The following is a 20,623-nucleotide window of genomic DNA, read 5'->3' as shown; positions in this document are numbered from 1 at the left end:
CGTCTTGGACAGCTTCCTTTTGTTGATGGGGAAAATAAAAGTAATGGGGAAATAAGCAGAATAACTTGAGGGATCATGTCTTGCATTCAGTTATTGTGCCTTATAGTTCTGTCATTGTCTATATTAAAATAATACTTAAAAGCCTCCAAGTAAGATTGCAGTCCCATTGTATTCTCAGTACACACACCGTTAGAAAACCTCCCTCTCCTAAAGAGCTTATCTAGATAAGACAAATTATGAAAGAAAAGATGCTCCTATTTTTTTCCGGTGTGTGGTGTTTTTGTTTTTTTTTAAATAGATGTGGGAACTGAGGCATAAAAAGTAGACTGCATCTGACTGCAGAAATTCATCAGCACAGGAAAATGAATTTGGATTTCTTGCATCTGAATCCAGGGTCTTAATACAAGAGGATTGTGCTCATCCTCAAAAAACTTTGGAGTCAGAAAATAATGTTTTTGTTCAAGAAGCTTCCAAGTATGGGCTGTTCAAATGAAGAGACCATTCTCAGTTCCAAGAGGGAAATGTTTTTACTTTGCTTTAGCAGACTTAGCATCCTTTTTAAGGTAGCAATCCATAGAGGTTGTTCTACAGCTCTTTTTGAAAAGATCTTAAAATGACTTTTCCATTACTAAAATGCATTTTGAGTGGAAATGACTAATGCTAAGGAAGGGTTAACGAGAGGATAAAGGTGTTTACAATATAATTATGTGGTTACTTGGTTCAGAGTTGTGCACATGATAGTCTCAATCAAAGTGTTGTTATAAATGAATGTTAGGGGAGTTGGAGGAGCACATTTTAGAAATACAGATGAGATGATTATATACTAGATGAATTTTTAAATGTTGATACAGGAAGAAAGGGCCACATTTTGAAGTACTACAGAGGATGGAATGAAAGGATTTGCACACATGATCTCCAGGGAAAAATGAGATGGAAGCATTTGAGATGACCTGTTGGCTATGTATCTGTGTGTGTTAAGAGAACTGGTGGTATTTTCAATGGTAACAGAAAAGAAGAGGAAAAAATTGACACAGGAAGTGACAGGCATTTTAAACTGTAGTAGAAGGTGGGTTTTATAGGGGGCTGAAGATATCCAAACATTATTATTGCTGGTAGACCTGCGCAGTAGTAACACTATATGTAATATGCATAGGAAACTACTGAATTTCTGCCTGGAAGAGATGACAATACAAACTCACTTGAAGGAATGTTTTCTTTGAGGCCTAATTTCATCTTAATGACTTTTTGGCTTTGTTTTGATATTTGAGTAAGAACACTCCAGTGAGACTGTAGGACTAAAGTTGAGGTCATTTTATACACTACAGCTGATTTTTAACAAAGGTGTTTAAAATAACTATGTAGCAAAACATAATAGCTGTCTGTGGTAGGCACTTTTCCATAACACAGATAAAAGACATCTTTCTGAAGGATCTTATTATAATGTGAAAAGTAGAGACAAAGGCAAAGACCTGGAGGATGGAAACAAATTTATGCCTTTTTTTTAAAATAGTTATGTATACAAGAAGGTAAAAGCATAATAGTAAGAATCAGCTGAGTTTTTTTTGTCGAGGGATAAATATTCTAAGCTTTTACTTCAAGTATTTAGACTTATTTAGATATTTGGATAAAATGCTATATCATTCCCAGTTATAGCTGTTCCACGGCTGAGTCTGATTTTGTGGGGGGAGAGATTCTTCAGCTCAGCCTCTCCTTGAGGCAGTTGCAACGGTTGGTATGTAACTGGGTTTTAGGCAGGGAACTACATACTAACCTGTCTGGGTAGTAGTGAAATGATGTCCCCCTTCTAAAAATAACAAATCTATACACTTCTCCTTGGAAAGAAGACAAAAGTGGGATTTGAAAGCATTAGAAAAACTGAAGTAATTCATGGAGTATGACTGAAATGTATACGTTCTTGGAAGTGATAATATCCTGTACAGATGGCATCTATGGAGCCTGCATTCATCCTAGTTAGACCAAAGTATCCTACTCAGCCCTAGAATCCCAACTGCTACCAGCCTCTGCTAACCTCCAAGCAAAAGGTCCATCTCTAGATGGGATCAAAAGAGGTCACTGAACACTTTCATTTGTTTCTCAGCAACCTATGGAAGGGCTAGAAGAATAAAAACCTGTCAGGTCCGTGTTACAACTTGCTTCCCACTATTTCTAGTTTTGGAGAATTGAGCACAAACAAAATACAGCTCTGTGTGAAACATCTAAATAAGCTCCCAAAGCGAGTGCTTTTAAAGCAAATCTCCATTTGATCACCCTGGGTGACTTTACAGTCTGATAGCAGTCTTTTTCTTTCCCTGACTTGATCTCCTCAGGCCTGTCTTCAGGATCATGACAGCAATATTATTGGCTTTAGGAAAGAAGGAATGTCAGGTATCTTTCTGGACAGCCTTTTTTTTTTCTGATGAAGGTCCTGTAACAGTGAAAGCTAAAGTGCATATAGAGCATGCTGTAGAAACGAATACTTCAAAAGAGGGTGGGTTTTTTTTAGACTCCTATCTAATAGATAGTAAAAGTTGTCACACTTTTGCAGCAATAGCAAATGTGTGATCCAGTCTATCACTGACATTAAATAAAAAAAGTAGTATTATTGGCTCACTATATGGAGTCTTTATGAAAATATTTTACTATAATCTTTATGTTTGAATTGTGCTGGACAGTCGAGAAAGTGTTATGTTATACTTTGGATCTAGCACTGGGATTCCACATAAAGATCCTTTTTAAATAAAACTTTAAGCCAACATGATAGTGGCTGGTCCTCGCTAAGAGGCAGGTATCAGGCTGACTTTCAAAAGTAAAATACTGTAAAAACGTTGACGCAGAAACATTTGTGTGTCACTCTGAACTTGCAACAGACTGTTTTCATGCTGAACAGCTGACTGGATGCTATGTGTACTCATTTATGCAAATCATGGAAAAAGGCAACAAGAAGAAAATTCTCAGATATATTATAAATACCGTAAACCCAAATTTCTTCAAACTACTCAGAGAAAAAAACCCTTGAACGTAAAATTTCTGACAGCACTGTCAAATAATTTTTGAACAGTAAAGGACTGCAGTTGTACTGAATTACATGAAATCATTTCAAGCTAACTGAACAAACCTTGTCTTGACTCAAGTTAGCAGGCTGCTGCTCTTCCATTAGTACATGAATAGGAAATCACTACAGCTTAATTTAACCTCCAGCAAGAGAGTCCCTTCCTCCTCTGCCTCTAGGTCCCCTTTTACTCTATGACTAACAACCTGTCTGTTCCTGATACATTACCCATTGTATTACAAATGATAGCTGTCCCTGTTCATATCTGAAATGTCCCCTTGTGTCTCAGGAAAAAGCACTTTTGCATTCTGTAGCAGAGGAATTCCCCCTTCTCCCACGAGTCCTGGGAGATGCGACTAAATCAGAACACCATATGAATTTCTGGCAATTTTAGTCAGACTGTAAAAAAGGACTTAAACATGTTGGTGCTGTGTAGGGGGGGTATACTGTTGGTGGTGCCTGCAGCCAGTTGCCACTCGCGGCCCCCCCTCCCTCCCCCACTGCCAGCAGCGTCTGCAGGTGGTTGCTGCTTCCCCCCTCCCCCCCCCCCCCCCACTGCTGGGGGCGTCTGCAGAGGCTTACTGCTGCCGTGCTCCCCCCAGCTGCCAGGGAGACACATTCATGATTAAACATTTTATGAAAGAAAGCACATATGGAAAAGTGTTCCTAAAAAAAGAAGGGTTTTAGTGTAACTAATCCAATACAAAGGTTCTCAGCCATAGTAAACCTTTCAAAAGGTTCTCCTGGTGCAGAAGAATACATATAGACCATTGGCTTGTTGAATACTTTTATAGAACAAACCACTGACAACTATAATCTCAGAAAACCTTTAATAGTTTGTTTGGTGTGTTGTACATCACTGCTTTTACAGCTTGTAAAGGAAAACATCCCTCAACAACTCTCCCTAGTAGTTGCTATTAAAAGGCCAATATTTGTCAACAGTTTATGTGAATGTAGTACATAATGCACCAATTTTTCCACATATTTAGAAAATAGCTGTCATTATTGTCTGTAGGGCTAGGTACAGAAATGGAAAAAGCCTGAGGTAGAATCAAATTAAACAGTTTTCTGTAAGTGGCATAGCTTAAATCAGCCCTGAACAGAACACACATTGGCCTTTGGTGGGAAGCTGGGGCTGGGGAAGGGCAAATCTTAAACTGAGTTCCACCATTTTTAAACCAGTCTATATATGCTGAACTTCTGTTTCTGATCACTTATACCAATAAAAGTGTAAATGTCTGTACCTAGCCTAACAGATCTTGTTTTAGTTTTAACTTGTTTACAAAGACACATGCTGCAGTAACTGTGATGAAGAAAAATTCAAGGCCAGGTTCTCCTCCTTGGGCTTCGTTTTGTTTTTTGTTCTTTGGAAGACAGAAGTCTTTGTCTCAGCTGATCCCTTTTGTAATACTGTTCTCCTTCCAACTCAACCAGGGAAAGGAGAGAATTTGAGAGGAAACAAGGGGCATGGGGAGAGGGATAGAAGAGGAGAGGGACAAGAGAGAGAGATGGGGAGGAGAAGAGAGGGGGATAGGGAGGGAGGGAGAGAGAAAAAGAGATTTCTAGCAAGCTGGAAGTCCCAGAATCTCGAGAGACCCCCCAGTCAAGTGATCCTCAAGAAGGATGCTGTGAGCACCATGAAGTGCTGTAACATTCTTTAAAGGGTGCTGTGGGGTGTCACACAATTTTAGCACTGTTAAGTGTGCAAATACCTACACGTGAGTCACAAGATAAAATCAGAGATTTCAAATAGGAATCCACAGTATGAAAAATACTCTGACCTCTTGTGGTCTTCCTGAGCATTATGCAATACAAGAATTGCTGTACCATTTTTCTGTAGTTAACTGAATGAAAGCTAAGAACTGACACTTTCCAAGGGGTGCCTTGAATCTAAAAAGGCTGCACATCACTGCTCTAGTAGCATTTTCTGTTTCTTATCACAATATTAAATACTTAATCAAGACAAATAAGTACCCATTGTAGAAGTCTGTATAAAAATAATCTTTGCCCTTCCTCTTAGTGTGCCCTCTAGCTATGTACCCGTTACTCTGGCAGTCTGCCAACTTCAGTTTGCACGCAGGGTCTAGTGGTTCCTTTAATGCAGTAGTAGTTACTTGACTCTTCTCAAAGCCTTTTATTTGCTACTTGGCTGACAAATAGTATTGAAAATGCAGGCCACTGCCATCCTCTAGTGCAGTGGTTCTCAACCTTTTTAGATTCAAGGCACCCCCTGGAAAGTGCCAGCTCTTATTTTTCACATACTTTTTTTGCTACTGAAAAAATAGAGCATGTTTTTTCTGTTGGAAAGGTCCTAGAAAGATCACCACTCTGGATTTCTATTTGAAATTTCTGGGTTTATCTTGTAAATCATGTTTGTAAGCCTAACACTGCTAACATTGCGTAGAGCCCTGTGACACTCTTGACAGGATCTCAAGGCAACCCAGGGTGCCATGGCAGCCTAGATGATAATCACTGCTCTAGTGATTTATATAATTGCTTTCAGTATTATCATAGACTGGATAGTGCAAGGTCAATAGAAAAAAAAGCCAGGGAAGTTGATCTCCAGTTAGCTGCAGGAAATCTAAAAAAATGGGCTATGCTTAGGACAAATACTAAAAAGCTGGTCTTTAATATGTATAGGGTAGCAAGCTAATATTCAATATGGTCATTTTTTACCCAGTGGTTTGAAAACTAGTACTGAGCTGTGAATCAAAGCCACCTCCTGTACATCTTCACATCACCGAATTAAAGTTGGCTACAGTTATGTTTTTTTTTGGTTTTTAAGGAAGGATCAAGATCTCTCTTTCCAGATGATTTTCTTTTGCATAACTGAAAAGAAGGCACGCATGAATTACTCTTCAACATTTAAAGGAGCAACAGGATTAAACATTGGTCTCTCTCTCTTCAGTTGTATCTTACTGTAAGTAACTTCAAAATCTTTCTTGGTACCATTCAAGTGTTCTAGATTTCCATTTCTGATATCATATCCTAAAGCAGCAAGTTTTTTAATTCTGTATTGAACAATTTGAGTTGTCAGCTCTAGCACTGCTGGTGTGTCTCTAATTTGATCTATAGAAATTCCTTCCTTCAACAATCCCTCAAGTCTTTCTTCTAAAACTGAAACAGAATAAGAGAGAAAGGCAGGGCATTTTAACACAAGCTGTTTTAGTTCTTGATCACTACATTTAAAAACATTTTTGGAGAAAGATATGCTCTTTTCCATAGTGTTAGGGGTAAGTTGAAATAGAAACCCTTTAAGCTTTGACAGCAGTTGTAAAACTTCAGTGTCTGTGAAATATTTCTTCTGGAGAAATTCCAGGTTTTCTTGGACAGCTGCAGAGGTATTTAATAAAACAAATGGATTTTGGCTTAATAATTTCAGTAGCCAGACCTTCAGGTTGGCATCAGAACCGCCTAAATGTAGATAACTTCTTTGTAACGTCTCGATCATATGCTTGTTTTTCTCAACAGGCCTATGAAAAATAGAGGGTGCACTTGTCAAGAGTCTGCCAATTATATTTTTCTTGAGTCCCAATTCTTGAAAGAACTGAAAGTTAGCTTTCTGGTTCACATGGTGTTCAACAGTAAAAAAGGATTCTGGAAATTGCTCTATTAATTTTACCAGCTGCTTTTCATTTTGCCATACTGAATGCCACAGATCTCTTTGTGAATTTACCTCTACCGGCCTACAGAGAATTGCCTCAGGACACCGTTCCAAAACATTGGCTATGGTAGCATCATCAGCACCCATTTCTTGTAAAATACTAGCAATTTCTTTAACATACGTCACATCCTGAAAAAGAACCCATTCTTTTAGCCTGCGAATCTTCTTGATATCAACTGATAAGCTACTCAGATTCTCCACAGTTTTCTTGTTTTCTTCTTTTGATCTTACATCAGTTGCATAACTGAAGTGTGGTAAAAAGCATCTATGCCATTCTTCATTCCACAGTGCCAGTCGTGGGCTGCAGTGCTGAGATCTAGCCAGCAAAAGTGTAAACAAGTCTTTGGCACCCTGAGGAATTCCTCTCAGCATTTTGGGGCACTGCACTCTAAGCAAAAATCACTGTAAGAAAACAGAAAATAGATCATGTTAGTTGGGTGGGGTGGAAGATTGCTATGGTCAAAAACTTTCATATTTAAATCTGGAAGGATTGATTATTCCCAACAGAAATCCTTTCACTTAGCAGAAAATTCAGCTTCCAAGATGCAGTGAAACAAATTTGAGACAGTTTCTGAAATGCCAATTTCCTGATGAATCCTTCACTGAAACAATGATTTGCAAAAGTGATATAGCTGGAACATGGAGCAGTATGTGTAGCAGCTGTCAGGTAGTTCATACATGAATGGGCCCCAGCAGGTTGGGTATCAACAGGGGAGTTGTGACAGTCTTTGGTGTGCTCCAAGATGCATATAAGAAATGCAGAATCAGAAGCATCTCATAACACAGCTCCTTTCTTTAAAATAGTTCTAAGAGGATGAAACAGGAGGGATAACGTTTCAATACTTTTTCCTCAGTGATTTTTTAATGTATTTGTTTTTACCCTTGTATTTTTTTGAAGTTGTCAGGGATTATTTGAATTCCCACCTGTCCTTTCCTGCCTCTCAGAAACCCTGCTGCTCTTTCAACAGCAGCTTATATCCTAACTACCGGTTTGAACTCACTCCTTTAATATAATAAGACGGAAAAAGGCCTGAATTATTACACAGCTTGTTTTTACACTAGCCAGATGGGTTAAAGGTAGTCAAATCAGCAGCTGGGCATTTTGGGAGAGGAAGTAATTAAGCTATGACTCCTGTTTCAAGCCTTCACTCCTTGTTTAAATAAGGACTTTTCTTTACCTCCCACCCCCACAGGTGCCTTATCTTTCTCTCTAATTAACTTCCGCCTTACCAACAGTACATAATGGGGGCAGACATTTCTTTCCGTAAATCAATGAGTTCTAGCTGTGCATCATGTGGTACTGCAACACAGCTGTGCCAAACCCAACCAACCAATCAGAATATGGCTTTGGATAATTAGTGTTACCATTCATATTTAACTGGTTTTAAAATACAAATATGTTCTGAGATGAAAGAGGGGAGACCAGAGATTTGTACTTGATCTGAGCCAAAAGGACACTATCCAGCATATTTTAATTGTCTTAATTTGCAGCTTTTTATCACAACCCCTTTACAAGCTCAGGGAAAAACTGGGACAGAGCAAACTTGAAAACTGTGTGTGAAAATTGTGTCAGCTATCGTTGCAAGTGATATGGCTAAGATATTGTAACTGAAAATAAGCAGAATCACTTCTTCAGTTTGTTTAGTTTGTGGATGGGATCACTTTGTGCACAGCTGCTTTTACTGTTCCCACTTCACAGTTTCTCACTTACTAAAAAAAGCCTTGTACATATCAGGGAGGGGACAGGAAATCCTGACTGTTTTGGTTTTTTTTTAGATATTAAATACAGAAAAGATCATTATGCTCACCTTGTCTGGTGTCTTGCATAGCAGAGACAATCTCCTCCTAATACCTGTGACAAGTCCTTAATTTTTGTTTGAACTATAGTGTGCCTTTTTAGGAAGTAGCTGCTCTTTACCTGAAATTTCACATGGTAGATTCTCTATCAAATTTCTATTTATTCCAAAGACTACATTTTCTGTTTAAAAACTTGCTCCTTGTTCTTTGTTTAGTTACATCTTCCAAATACTGGGTCTTATTATGTCTCTTTCTGCTAGATTTAAGCAGAATTTTTAATCAGTTAAAAATAATATATATCATGTAAATTTACTCTGTACAAGAAGATACTTCTATACAGCAATTATTCTAGTAATTTTTTTTAATATTCTTTTAGCTTTCTACTTCTCACTCCAACTCATAATTTTGGATTTGAAATCTGATCTCAGTTACTTCAAAATCTTAGAGAGCACTGTCTAGCAAGCTGTAGCACAGAACAAGGCATCAGGCTATTTCAGTCAGTTTCTAGGTTTGTCAAAGTCTGGCTGTGTAATCTTAGGGAAGTTGCTTAATTTTCCAGTGCTTTCTTTTCTCTCAAGATACAGGAATTGTTTGATGAGGATATAGACCCAAGGTCCTGACAAGGTAAAGAGTTATTGTTTAACTCCATACATACTATGCATATTCCTACCAAGCTTAACAACCTCCTCATAGCAAGTAAACAACCACATCTAGAAATCAGTCTAATTCATTAAAGTGTGTAAAGCTGCTTGACAGCCTCAGATGGCAGCTGCTGTGAAATCAAGTACTACTAAAGCTGTTTCGAGATGACAGTCATGAGGCCTGTGAAAATATGTACTAGTAAAAGGACCTCAGCTTTTAGTTTCAGCTTAAACCAGTTGTGGAAGGACATTAAACTAGGACCTATTTTAGTAATGAATTCACTTCAAAGTACCTTAATCTTGAATATTTGCCCAGTAATACATTTTAGGCAAAATTCCAAGGACTGACCCGTGGCCTGGTTGAACTCTGACCTAGTAAGTGCTACCTTTCTGTTGGTCCATAAGCAATTTACAGAGAAAGTGCTGCTTCTATAAAAGGGACCACTAATTTAATTATCCTGTTGATAGCCTGCGCATAGTCGGTTTTTCTTGTTACTGATGGTCTTTTATGGAAAACCAGAAGAGAGAAATGTATTTTTAAAAGTAGAAAAAATGCGACTTGTTCAACCATAAATTTTGACTTGGGTACTTGGGGGCATTTGCAATATAAAAACAAATTTTAACTTTTTTTTCTTCTTTCTAAATGAATAGAGAATGCTGGTGTCCCACTGCAATGAGTGTTTAAAAGCCACAATATGGTATGAAAAAAGTTACATTACAAAGCCTGTCGATGGCAATTACATTGTGTGATTCTCCCCTGCTTCCTTTCTTCCCCCCAAAATAATTAAGTCCTTGAAAAATAATACAGAATAGCCTGTATTCAGAGTTTTCCACAAAGTTCTGGTGCTTTTATAAAAGTGATACCGGACTGTTGTTCCTTCTTACTGTATCTTCTTTTCTTAATAAATATTAGACAATGGTCCAGTTCACTATCAGGAACATGTCTGACAATTAATTCATCTGGCCTGTGACTTAGTGCATGATGATTTTCAAGGAGAGTATCAAGATGTATATTGTTTTTATATATCTTATTTCTTTTTAAATTAAAAATGTCAAGTCTAACATCTTCTACAGCATACTGCACTGCAGTATTTTTAATCTTGCCAAATGTATGCCTATGAAAGACTAAACCGAGTACTGTGAAATGAATACATAGGCATTATGAGGCCTACAGGATGATGTATATGTAAATTTGGTAGTTTGTGTAGTGATTGTTAAGTTTGCCTACCATGTGAAAGGTCCCTGGTTAGAAAGTGGGCAGAAACTTACCAACTCTATTCAGTAGTTATGGCTGAGTGGCTAAGGCAGTAGACTACACATTCATATGGATCTAGCTGTACCAACTGAAGTTCTGTTGACTTAGTGCAGCGATTCTCAACCAGGGTTTATAAGACCCTTTGAAGGGTGTTGCAGAAAGTGTGAGGACATAAGCAAATAAGGATAGGCTTGGGCTCTCCCTGCCTGGTCCCTCTGCAAGCAGGTAAGTGCTGTAATCAATTTTTATTTTTTTTAAATAGGGTGCCATTCAATTCACAAAAGTTATGCAGTGGGGGCTTGAATATAACAAAAGATGTCTTGAATCAAAGGTTGAGAACCATTAATTTACACTCTGGAGCACTCGCTTTCTGATTTCCACACCGCCCCCCCGGCTCCACCCTCTTTTTCTTCTTTTTTCTGCCACAGTGGGTAGGCCTACAGGTATTTAAAGTGCGGGTTAGACAAATATGACTGTCACAGATAAATGCTTTGAGCAAAAGGCTGAATTAGATGATCACTGGGGGGGTCCATTCTAGTCCTGTTTTTATAGGATGCTATGCAAAATGGTACTGCTCTTAGAATGATATATGCATAAACATAATTTATACCTTTTTAATATGTACAGGTAATACAATGAGCCTAAGAAGAAGTAATATTTATCTACGGCTAACCTGTGAAAAGACAGATAAACTCTGCTACACAGGCCTCCTTCCCGTGTTCTAGAGCAGACTTGAACACACCTTTCCCTTTGTACTAAAGCAGAGTTTACTTACCTAACTTAGCTTCTGTTATTCTGCTGCCTGTTTGTCACAAACTAAACATCCCAACCTAAAAATAAAAACAAAGATGCAGGACACATTAGTAAGGCTCCTGCTACACAATACGCATATTACACGACTAAATGGTCACTCGTGCAATAAACTGAGTTGGGCCACAAGTGCACAGTAATCATCACAGGCAGACAAGGTTCTTTGGGTGAATCTAATATCTTTCATTAGACCAACTTAAATGATTGGAAAACATTTTCTTAGCAAGCTTTCAAGTTTAAAAACCCTCCGTTAGGCTGAAGGATTTTTAAACCTGAAAGCTTGCTAAGATAATTTTTTTCCAACTATTTAAGTTGGTCTAATAAAAGATATCAGATTCACCCAAAGAACCTTGTCTGCCTATGTCCTTAGACCAACACTGCTACAACCTATACCCAAGTACTTATCGCATAATTAACTGGTGAATCCTGTAATAAGTGTAATCCAGCCACGTGTGAAATAATTATCACGTCATAAAAATGACTATTCAGCTATAAAAAGAGCCAACCCGCTACCAAGTTAGTGCTGAAAGATGTATAACAACTCTGTAGCTGGTTTCTATCCAGCTTTTTCTGGAACTTCGTTTCCTGGGCCAACTCCATTCTGAATCCAATTGACTGAGCTCAGTCGTTCAAATCAGCGTGGTGCTACCGCCAGGAAATATTCTGCCTCCCAGACACTTCAGCATAGGGCTTCAGATACTCCCAAATCCGTGGCAGGCATCCTATGGGCAAAGAGGCCTTGCAGTTAGATGCCCCCAAGTCTTGCTTGCCCTTTGCCAAAAGGCAGAAGGAACAAGGTAGCTGGAAAGCCTGAGATTAATCCCCCATCACCATCAGGTGTATAGCTGACAGCCTGGCATTTGGAGGCATTTGTAGACTCAGGCAGGGGTCAGCCTGCCCACCGTGCAAAGGGGACAAGCCTTCACCCTCTAACTACCCCGAGCCATTCAAGGCTGAGTAGAGGGGTGTCTCCCCTGCTGGGGAAGCATTCAGCTTTCAAGTGAACATGTTGCAGGGCCCTAAAAGACAAAGACTGGTGCACCTGCATGCTCCTCCTACAATCCCGAGGTCCTTGAGGGCAGGACCAAGGACCTGGCAGCCTATTTAATGCATAGGAAAAACCATGGGGACACCCAAGGCGTAGCCCTCCCACCTTGCTTGACTCCACAGCAGAAGTCATCCAGGGCTGGGGTACCCATAGGGGCAGCCATCCAGCGGGCCAAAATCCTGGTGCCCACCCCAAGTGACCCCTTGCCCAGTGCAGCCGGTGCATGAGCGGCCTTCACGCCCCTGCTCCCTCCGCCCCCGGGCAGCCCTTTGCTCAGTACAAACAAGGGCCCAACAGCGCCCCTGGCGGCAGCAGGCAGGGACACGGCACCCTGCTGCAGCAGGTTACCCCGTCTGTCCGCATCTTCCCCCACTGGTGAGCGGAATGGTACATTCCCCCCTCGCGAACATGGCTGTTCCCCAAGTCCTCTGCGCTGGAACGTCGTGACGTAATGCAGCGAATTACCAACCCCTCGCCCTCTACCCGCGCCTGACCGGCGGCCTCGAACTCTCGCGGGAGGGGCGGGGGAGCGTCGTCTGCGCCGGACGCGGGGCGTCCGAGTGCGCCACCGCCGCCAGCGCGGGCTGTACCAAGCGAGGGAAAGGGGGAGCGGAACGAACTATGTCCGCAGGCGGGGGAGCCCGTGCTGGGCTGGCGCGAGGCAAACGCCCCGTGTGTCTGCTGCCAGCGGGGGAAGGGCCGTGGCCCCTTGGCCGTGCAGATGGAGCCGCTGAGGGCAAGAGATGGGGCCTGTGGCCATTCGATTCTAATTCAAATACAATTTCTGATTTAAAAAAATCCATTTCTAATAGAAAGGCAGGGGAGTACCAAGGTTCCTTTTGCATGGGGGTGCGGGTGAGAGGGTGTTTGCTGCGAGGCTAGCAGCTGATAGACCAGTGAGCTGACAGCAGGGAGAGACGGTGCTCTTTGCCCCCCTGGCAGTGCCTGGTGCGGGTGGATGTGGGGAGAAGTGGGGCACAGCGGAGGAGGAAATAAATCTGGCACTAATACTTAGTGGGTGCAGGACCCTTTGGGGCCAGATCAAGGGAGCAGGTCTAGTTACTTGGGGAGAGATCAACTGGGGCCCCTGTGACCTAGGCCTCGCCCAGTGTCCCAGCAACGTTGTCACCAGCTCCTTGACCCAGGCTGTAGAGCACCCGGAGGGGCTGTCCCCCAAGGAGTCCCCCAGACATGACCTGTGCGTGGGAGGAGATTTGAGGAGTGTGGTCAGTGCTACACCTGGGGCAGTGTAGGCCTGGGCTGGACTCTGCATCATCTCCATTTTACACTGATGTAACTCCATTGATTTTGAAATTAGTCTTGATTACCATCAGTGCATGCAAGGAAAGAGAATTTCTGGCTCTATAGAGCTCACAGTTGGTAGTAAAACGCTGCTAAGTCCCTATGCTTTAATTTACTGGAGCTTGCAGTAAACAGAGAGTCACTCTGTAGCATTAGATATGAATTTGGTAAGCTAGTGTTTATGTGCTGATTTATCATCTTCACTCCAATTGAGGACAGAAGATGGTATTTTTGGCTGATGAAGAATTGCTTGGGTTCGTATTTCTCTCGCCTAATAAAATAATCTTTCCTACTGCTAGGAATAAGAAATATTCATAGTTGAGTCACTGAGGGCTGTTTGGCTGAGAATCTCATTAAACCCATTAAGATTAAATTGAAGTTATAAATCAAGCAACATCCATTATTTCAAAAGATTATAATAGTGTGGTTATTCAATAAACAAATGTTTTAAAAATGAGGTTATTCAAGGAAGTTCCACAAATAACTTCTCATAAATATATCCAACCTGTTTGCTGCTGAATATGGCTCACTGTCTACAATTCCCGGCCCTATAAAAGATTATAAAGGCCATGATTTCCTCCCTTTCCCCATCCCACCCCTAATGTTCTTCTTTGGTCAAAAGACCCAAAGATGTCACATTATATATTCAATCCCAAAGCTCCTATCCATCATGAGAACAGGAACCAAAAACCTCATCAATCATCCCTTCTCAGACCAGGCATCCTGCTACACTTACTCTTTTTGATCCAATCCATTAGCCAGTTTTAGGTTGTTTCCCTTAGGTAGAGAAATTGATGCTGGAGTCAATAATATGTGATGCACATTATTTGCTAATAAACAAGATTGAAAGGTCTGATGCCCTAAACACAGCAGAAGTCCCAGTTGTGTGGCTGATGGGTCCAAGGTTCTTTCAAACAGTACTTTCCCCCCCAGCAGTGTGCTCTCGGCCTCTTTATTTTTTTTCCTCCTCAAGGTTTTGCTACCAGGTCTGTCTGGCCTTGTTTGAGGCTTCTTTACTTCGTTATGTCTTTGTCTTCTCTCTCTGTATATAGAGGAGCAGAGCTCCACCAATCAATGCCCTAGTCTGGTTTGCTATCTGTCACTCTCCAGAGAACCCCCTGGGCCACATGGCTCAGCTTATGTTCAAGCCATGCCATGTGTCTGGGCTTTAAGTGGTGACTCCTATTATTTTAGCTCTCTGGATCTTTTAAGTACCTTGATTACATTATCCTGAAAGAAGGGCAACAATTATATCTGCCAGCTTCAGTTAGGTATTGGCCAACCTTCCAGCATCAAAGTATCCCCTGCATCCACTTTTGGGGAACAGACTTTGAGCAATAACTCTAATAAAGTCCTGAAGTACACCTGTCTCTACAGCGCCTTTGTTACTGTGCCATCATTTAGGACTTCCTTTTGGAAGTTGTAACCCGTGTTGTCATTGTTTTCATTCCCTTGTGAAGGGATCAGGTTCAAATAAACAGCTGTTGGCTTAACAGCGTGTTGTCATCACTGTGACAGGATAGCCTCCTCTACTTCATAGCTAATCTGTAGTATAAACCATCTCTTAGGACAACAACTTATTTTTTCTAGACCTATGGTAGCAATCTTTCTTTGTCAAGTGACTTTGCCTTTCATAGTCGCACTGTTAAAAATCAATGCTATTTCTTTGGGAACACTCCCTGTGGCCATTCAGATGTAAACGTTTCTGGGGCTCGTGTGAAATTAAGAGCTCTTACAGAAAAATAAGTGTTCCACAGTGTCTGTTCAACTTCCACACTTATGTTCTAGCATGGAAAAATGATGGATGTTTCAATAGCGCTTAACCACAATCCTGATTATGAATAGCATGCTTGGCAACAGTAGGGCAGGGGAGCAAAGTTCTAGACACCCCTTTTTTTTCCTGTTTTTAATAAAAGACTGTAAGCTGTGATTTTTCTTTTGTTGCTCGCACTTTCACAATACCTGTATTTCTTCTCAGACCCTGTTCTCTGGTCTCTGTAATCCAATAATAAATTCGAGGAGTGAGGAGCTGTTGGGATCTATAGATATGACTGACAACTTGAAGACGAATTGCTGCCAGGCTCCCTCTGCCCTCTTCTTAGAGATGTTGGAAGTTTAGATACAGTGAGATGGCAGGTTCTTTCTGTCAGTTGGAATACACTTCCAAAATATGCCAAGGAATTTAGCAATTTAGGCTCCACTGATTTTTATTGGGATCAAGCTGTGTATAAGCTGTGTAGGACTGAAGTAAAGAGAAAAAAAATGTTTTCATGAAACATTTACAATGGAAAAGCATTTTGTAGGGTTTGTTTGTACCACGTCCTTAGTTCTATATTTTTACTAATTCAGTATGAGGTGTAGCTCATCTATTGAGGACTGACATTTAATCTAATATGATTTCTACATTACGTCTGCTTTTTTAAACTAACGAATACTGTCTGGAATTAAGAAAGAATTGAGTGGGATTTGAGCACACTTAAATCTGCAGTTGCTGCTGAGTACTACACAGGTAGATAACCTATAGTCTTTAGTGTTGTAATTTGGTTATGAAAATATGAACTTGCATAAGAAAGTTATTTAAAATTCAACTCAACATTCCCAATAAGAATGACCGCTTATCCTGTATTTTGGAGCATCCTCTATTTAGTGGTAAATGTCCTGTAACTTACATGTATATGTACAGTAAAGAGGTATTGAGAAGCATTTGATCAGATAAATATGTTTTCAGTAGTAATCTTACAGAAATATAAAGAGGCTTTTGTATTCTGCACTTGTCTTCAGAATAAGCTGTATTGCTTCCTTCAAGGTAAGCTGTATTCTTCCATTGGCTCCAATACAATATCCAGAGTGACAAGTGGGATCATTCAGGTACCTAAGTGAGATTTATTTTTGAATGGTTGTACTTCATTTCCTTGAAATGTAGGTTGCCACCTTATTTCCAAGTTCCCTCCAGTGTTCTACATCTCCTTAAAAAAAGAACAAATTGATTACTTTGTGTTAACCAAAGAACTGATGTCTGACTCACAATGGCCCAAATACATCAGTTTGTACTGCAGCAAAAGTAGTACACATCGACTGTAACAGCTCTTCTAAGGGGTAAGATATTTGGAGCTAGCTCTTGAAAGTCTTAGAACCATTTATGCCCTTATTAAAATCCAGAGCAAAACTTTCATAGACTTAATTGAGAAGAGACCTGGACCCATGACTACTGCTTAGGCACGGGGAGTCAGAAATAACTTGTATAGCACCAAGTATTAAAGGGCTTTAATTATGGCTGTGTCCTGTGGCTTGCTTGTTAATAATATTTCATTACATGAAATATAAGTGTTTCATGCTGCCTGTCCCAAAGAAAGGCTCAAGGGTAGTTTACACTAAAAGGCAAAATAATTTATCAATGCAGTTAGCAATAACATATAGAAAAAAACTTCCCAAATGATACACCAGGTAGGGACCTACCTAAATCGCAGCAGAGGTGTGCTGCACAGCCACTCCTTTAATCTTGCTCTTTTGTTGGACCTCCCCCACCGCTGATTGGTGGAGGGGCCCAATGGCCCTGCTGCTTGCTGCTGATTGGCTGGGAGGCAAAAACCATGGTTTTAAATATACTGCAGTTTTTGCCTTCTGGCTGATCAGCAGCAAGCAGCGGGGCTGCCAGGGCCCCTCCACCAACCAGAGGCAGGGGGGTATGTGGCAAAAAGAACAAGAGTAAAGGAGCAGCTGCACAGCGCACTTCTAACATGATTTAGGTAGGTCCTTACTTATAGGTCAATGCCACTGCTTAAAACTGTCCAGAAAACTGGAAGCCAATGCAGACCTTGGAGTACTGGAGCAATGGGCCTGTGGTGGCCCATCTCCATCAGAAGGCTGGTTGCTGCATTGTGCACAAGCTTCAGCTTCCAGATGATTATTGACAACAGTCTCACCTAGAGTACACTGCAGTAGTCTAGCCTTGAGGCTACAAAGACATGGATGATGGCCAGATGCAAAAATGAAAGTCTTGTCACTACATGTAGCTGGCGAGAAGTGCTCCTAGCCACTGCTGCAACCTGAAGGTCCAGGAGCCATAGGTTGTTAATCTGAGTGACAGAGGGAGGCTGAATCTCATCAGTGATGGATGCTCCTATTGCCCTCAAGTCACGGAGTTTGCCACTACTATTGTTTTGTCTGGATTTAGCCTCAGTTTGCATCCACTCCTAAACTGCAGCCAGGCACTCCATGGGCATGTCTACACAAGATTCTGACTGCACAATAGTATTAGGCTACTGCACAGTAGCATCATAAAAACAGTATTCATTGGTACTACTGCACAGTAAAGTTGGGTCGCTGCACATTTATTAGTACTTGTTTATATAAGTACTAATAAATGTGCAGTGTATTAAAAGATGTGCAGTAACCATGGCCCAGTAGCATCTCATGTACACACGGCCTTTGTGTGCATGCACGTGCTTTTTACTTAAAGAAAAACAAAGAAATTCAATATAGAAAACATGTATAATTATCAGCTTTTTAAACAGTTTTTAAAAAGGAGACAGGAATAGTAAGGTGTGAGGTCATTTCTTTTTGGGAAACAAGCAGAGGCAGGATATTCTTGCCTAATTATTTCTATTTGTAAAATGCATATACTTCCTGTTGTCCACCTTTGTTTAAGGAAAGGAGCAAAACCCATAGAAAAGTTTTAAATGCATAAAAGAAGATGGGGTTAGTTATAGCTGTGTTTGTATCCAGACATAGGCAGACAAGGTTCTTTAGATAAATGTGATATATTTTATTAGACCAACTAAATAGTTGGAAAAATTGTTCTTTACAAGGTGTTGGAAACAAACGCACTTCTTCAGGCTTTCAAAACTACATAAACTGCAGTTCTTAGAATATGAAGTACCACACTGGATCAGATCAGTTTGCTATTTAGTCCAATATTTTTGTCATGGACAAAGGCCAAACTGGATGCAAGAGGATGCAAGAAAGCCTGCAGTTGTCAGTTAAGGTATAATCTGACCCCAACAGAAGTTTCTTTTCAATCCCCAATAGTAATAAATTGGCTTAGTCCTAAAGCCAAGGGTTTATATCCTTTTTAAAACCTGTGATTTTCATTTTATTTGGTATAAATTCTGCATATTTTTGTATCCATATAAATGTCTAACCCATTTTGCAGCTCTTGGTTCAGTTATCCTGTACAGCTCTGCTATAATGCATAACTTGCAGCACATAGTTTCATAGTTAGTAGGGTTGGAAGGGACCTGAGCAGATCATTAAGTTTGACCCCCTGCCGTAGCAGGAAAGAGTACTGGGGTCAAACGACCCCAGCAAAGTGTTTGTCAAGCCTTGTCTTAAAGACCCCCAGGGTAGGAGCCAGCACCAATTCACTTGGAAATTGGTTCCAGTTCCTAGCCACCGTGACAGTGCAGTAGCGCCTCCTGAAGTCTAATCTGAATTTATCCTCTGCCAGCTTGTGACCATTATTCCTGGTCACTCCTGGTAGTGCTTGGGGGAACAGGGACTTCCCCAGTGCCTGCTAGTCCCCTCTGACTAGTTTGTAACAGGCCACTAGATCCCCCTTAAGCCTTCTCTTGTGGAGGCTGAACAGCTTCAGGTCCCGTAGCTTCTCCTCGTAGGGCCTGCCCTGCTGCCCCCTGCTCATACGTGTGGCCCTCCTCTGGACCCTCTCCATGTTGTCCACATCCCTCCTGAAGTGCAGCGCCCAGAACTGGATGCAGTACTCCAGCTGAGGTCTGGCTAGTGCTACATAGAGGGGGACTATCACCTCCCTGGACCTGCTTGAGATGCATCTGTGGATGTATGACAGGGTATGGTTGGCCTTCCTGACTGCATCCTCACTCTGCTGGCCCATGTTCATCTTGGCATGAAATACGTCTTTTTATCAGTCTTGAGTCTGTCATTTCCTAATTTGACTGACTTCCTTCTTGTTTTTGTATAGAAGGTGAATACACAATTTCAGTATATCTTTTTTGTATGTTATCCAATCTCTTATTTGTGTTTGAAATTCATCAAGCAATTTCTCAGATACATAGTCCTCAAATGCTGTTCAAAGTCTGTCTCTTGTAATTACACCCTAAAAAAAACACCAACGCATTAAACATCCCCTTAGAGAACATTGCAGAATACCCAAGGCTTTTTTTTTTTTACAAGTTTTGCCTGTAACTCTAGTTTTAATAAAAGGTGGGCACTTTTAGTTTGTTACATTCAAAAAGAACTTCCTGTTTTGCAATGAAAGCTGAGTCAATATAATAAGTAATACTCAAGTGCATTAAGCGCTATGATTAAGCACAGCTTGTACAGGGCACTTCTTGCAATATGACCTATTTCAATTCACAGATTCTTTTCATCCTCACACCTTTTGTGGCACCAAGGTTCTATTTCAGATCCCTTTGATTTTGTTTTACCTCTTACCATAAAAATGAGGCCTGAGGTGAAGAGAAGCATCCCATGGATTTATGCTTATTTGCAATATGTGAACATGGTTTCAAGGGACTCTGATACCTCACAAATGTTACAGAAATAAGGAATGCGTACATCATCAAAGTCAATCATGGGTGTCTCAAGCATGAAGGCGGGGAAAGAGTACCCATGCCAGTTAAGCTTCAGGTAACCAAGGGGGCACTAGCCAGGTGCATTGGTGGATGCTGGCTGGGATGACTCTCACTCCTCTACCCCTTGTCTTTTGTATTCTGATTTCTCTGTCCTTATCCTCTGCTTTGTGCACATCTTGTCACAGCATCCAGTGAAGTGACCTTCGGTTCATGAAAATTTGTGTGCTCGAGAAGCTTCAACTCTGGGTCTCTCAAGTAAGAGAAAACAACTTTGATGCTCTTGAAGCCCTTGACAGCTTTTTTGGCTAAAAATGAGTTGACACTGGAGGTGATGTGAAAAATCAAGGAACACTTGCTGCTACTGCAATCTCAGTTTTGCCAGTACTTTCCTGAAATGGGCAATGAGAATGAGTGGATTATGTAACTTCTTGATAGCAGACAGCAACTCTAGGTTCTGTAAAAGGACAAACAATTACTCCAGTTTTCCTGTGGGGGGGGGGACTGAAACT

General features: G+C 40.9%; 1 protein-coding gene across 2 annotated transcripts; it reads right to left on the bottom strand.

Moving 5' to 3' along the window:
* Positions 1 to 3,862: 3,862 nt before the first annotated feature.
* MTERF2 (mitochondrial transcription termination factor 2) lies at positions 3,863 to 12,823 on the bottom strand. Of its 2 annotated transcripts, none has more exons than XM_090043154.1 (3): positions 12,613 to 12,823; positions 11,182 to 11,236; positions 3,863 to 7,115 (listed from the first exon to the last, which is right to left on the bottom strand). In XM_090043154.1, the coding sequence occupies exon 3, from the start codon at positions 7,083 to 7,085 to the stop codon at positions 5,901 to 5,903; it is 1,185 nt and encodes a 394-aa protein (XP_089899280.1). In that variant the 5' UTR covers positions 7,086 to 7,115; positions 11,182 to 11,236; positions 12,613 to 12,823; the 3' UTR covers positions 3,863 to 5,900. The 2 variants fall into 2 exon arrangements, with proteins under 2 accessions (XP_089899280.1, XP_089899281.1); XM_090043155.1 differs by lacking the exon at positions 12,613 to 12,823 and adding an exon at positions 12,370 to 12,525.
* Between the last annotated feature and the right edge of the window lie 7,800 nt (positions 12,824 to 20,623).

Source organism: Crocodylus siamensis, chromosome 4, assembly GCF_052110815.1.
Source record: "Crocodylus siamensis isolate JL-2025a chromosome 4, ASM5211081v1, whole genome shotgun sequence".
Classification (NCBI taxonomy): Eukaryota; Metazoa; Chordata; order Crocodylia; family Crocodylidae; genus Crocodylus; species Crocodylus siamensis.
Note: the sequence above shows the minus strand (reverse complement) of the source record. Positions and strands in the feature narration are given on the sequence as shown.

What these genes read in the sequence shown, in the direction of transcription:
- MTERF2 (XM_090043154.1), bottom strand. Translation starts at nt 7,085, where the DNA reads ATGCTGAGAGGAATTCCTCAGGGTGCCAAAGACTTGTTTACACTTTTG.